This window comes from Clarias gariepinus, chromosome 7 (genome assembly GCF_024256425.1).
Source record: "Clarias gariepinus isolate MV-2021 ecotype Netherlands chromosome 7, CGAR_prim_01v2, whole genome shotgun sequence".
Taxonomy (NCBI): Eukaryota; Metazoa; Chordata; class Actinopteri; order Siluriformes; family Clariidae; genus Clarias; species Clarias gariepinus.
The window spans coordinates 1,796,526-1,799,023 of record NC_071106.1 but is presented as its reverse complement, the minus strand read 5'-3'; the positions used below and the strand labels follow the sequence as shown (position 1 = coordinate 1,799,023).

At 36.4% G+C, this 2,498-nt stretch overlaps 1 protein-coding gene across 1 annotated transcript; it reads left to right on the top strand.

The window, feature by feature from the left end:
- The first annotated feature begins 769 nt into the window (after positions 1-769).
- On the top strand, positions 770-1,845 carry LOC128528096 (B-type lectin plumieribetin-like). Its single transcript, XM_053500849.1, has 3 exons — positions 770-1,012; positions 1,403-1,496; positions 1,594-1,845. Exons 2-3 carry the CDS (start codon positions 1,407-1,409, stop codon positions 1,843-1,845), a joined length of 342 nt encoding a protein of 113 aa, XP_053356824.1. The 5' UTR covers positions 770-1,012; positions 1,403-1,406.
- Positions 1,846-2,498: the final 653 nt, after the last annotated feature.

Genomic DNA, 2,498 nt, shown 5'->3' with positions numbered 1-2,498 from the left:
TTATTATTATTATTATTATTATTATTATCTGTATTTAATTATAATATATGTAATAACTTTTAAAAAAAATTATGATAGCAATTGCTTGGGATTACATTAGACTATTATATGTACAGTAATTGCATTGTATGCAGGGTAATTAAAAAAAATGTGCATTGTAATGATTAATGTTAAATTGCTAATGTTTTTACATGCATTTGTACAAACCAGTTATCAGTCTATTTGCATGATTGTAACAATAGAACACTATGTGTTCAGTACTGTGTATGTGAACATTATATACTGTATGTGTTCTCAAAGTGTTACAGAGTGTCAATGTGTCAGAAGTGTTCTAGTATTAAACACTAATTTGGTGTTCTACTAATAAAGCATATGCGTTCTAAAATTGAACACGTGTGTTCTAGTATTTCCTCTTTTGAACACTATGAACATGTTCACAAAGTGTTACAAATATGTGTTCTAATAAGTGTTCCAGCTTTGAACACATGACTTTAGAGTGTATTGCGTGGTGTAATGTCTGTGGTTAACCCACTTCTTAAAAAATTGTCTGTCAGTTTGTAAGACACAAGACAATGATATGTATTTTGCTGACTATGTTGAAACTACTGTATTGAGAGGCAGTAGCGAGCACCTTAGTTCATCAGTATTTACCTTATAAGGTTAGAACCTGCTAATTGGTTAGTAGAATAAGGATGTTCGAACATGAGTCACAGGACCAGGGTATAAAAGAGTTCTGTTGTACTTCGATATTGTTCTTAGGCAGTGTCACTACACATTGTTAATTTAAGTTCACAAGACTTTGTGTTCTTTTATTTTCCTTTAAGCCCTTTGCTTAGTTATACCTATTTACCATATATTGCATTTCTTTGCAGTTTGTAGTTGATTGCAATATAAAATAATAAAAGGACCAGCTTGTGAGGTTAATACCTCCAGTACTGTGCAGCAGCTGTGAGTTCTTTGAGTTTGGGAACAGACGATTCCGGGGACTACATTTCCAAGGACACTTTTTAAGGTGAGTCTTGTGCAGACCTTTACAGGATTTGACACCGGTAATGGGTCAGCCTTTGCAGTGTTTCCACAACCTTTAATCTAACTACAGTATAAAAAAGCATGAAATATTAAGGTATAGAATGATTGTGATAAATTGCTTTGGTGTAAGAAAATGAAAACAGAGGCATGAGCTGTTTTAGAGAAATAATCTTGCAGGTGATAAAAGATATTCCAATCCACACCACTCTGTATCACAGCACCTCATTACATGAGGATTTTATTCCTAAATGATTATCTGTGAAAACTAGATATGAAAAGCAAAAGATTTACTATATGCAAGACACAGATTATTTTATTTGTTTATTTTGTTTGATTGTTGTTTATTTACAGTAATTCTGTCCTTTCTTTCCAGAAACATGAACAAGAACTACATGTCCATGAATGAAGAGCTCCGTAAAGGAGACTTTCTGTTATCCCACAATGGAGAGTACAAGGCAGTCTTTCAGGTAGAATGAAAATAGAAAGGGATGCACTGAGGCTTATTTGCTTTTTCTTAAACTGATATTCGGAAAAAATACTTCAAGTTCTTAATTCTTGTTTCAGGACGATGGAAACTTTGTGGTTTACGGCTGGAACCCCTTGTGGCATTCCAACACAGGTCACATTAACGATGCCCAGCGCCTGATCATGCAAGGAGACTGCAACCTCGTCATATACACACCATCCAATCCCGTGTGGGCCAGCGGCCAAACCCAGTCCAATGTCAAAATGTGCCGTCTGACTTTGGGCAACGATGGCATTCTGCTGATTGACAATGATGGGGTAGAGGTGTGGAAATCTACTAAAACAAATTAAAAGCATTAAAGCAAACTGACCACACTCAGAGCTTCCTCCAGTATCTGTAACTGTCAGTAAAGTTATCAATAAAACAGTAAAGCAAATCGGCTGCATGTCTCTGTGTCTCAGTCTCAAGGAACAAAACATTTTTTTGTTTTTAATATAAGTAATAATCAGTATCAAAGCACAAAATCCTCAGTCAGACATGAGGAGAGAGAAAGGAGAGTTCTACCCAAATGAGGACGGGTTCCCTGTTGAGTCTGGTTCCTCTCATAGTTCAAGTTTGCTTAAATGTTTCAAACGAGTTGTTTTGCTAAAAATCAGTAAAGGTGAAAAATTTTTTATACTTCTTCTTTGTCTTTCAGCTGTTCCCTTTCAGGGGTCGCCACAGCGAATCATCTGCCTCCATCTAACCCTAACCTCTGCATCCTCTTCTCTCACACCAACTAACTTCATGTCCTCTCTCACTGCATCCATAAATCTCTGGCAGTTCCAACCTCAGCATCCTTCTACCGATATATTCACAATCTCTCCTCTTAACATGCCCAAACCACCTCAATCTGGCCTCTCTGACTTTATCTCCAAAACATCTAACATGGGTTCATTCTACCTGATAAACTCATTCTTAATCCTATCCATCCTTGTCACTCCCAAAGAGAACCTCAACATCT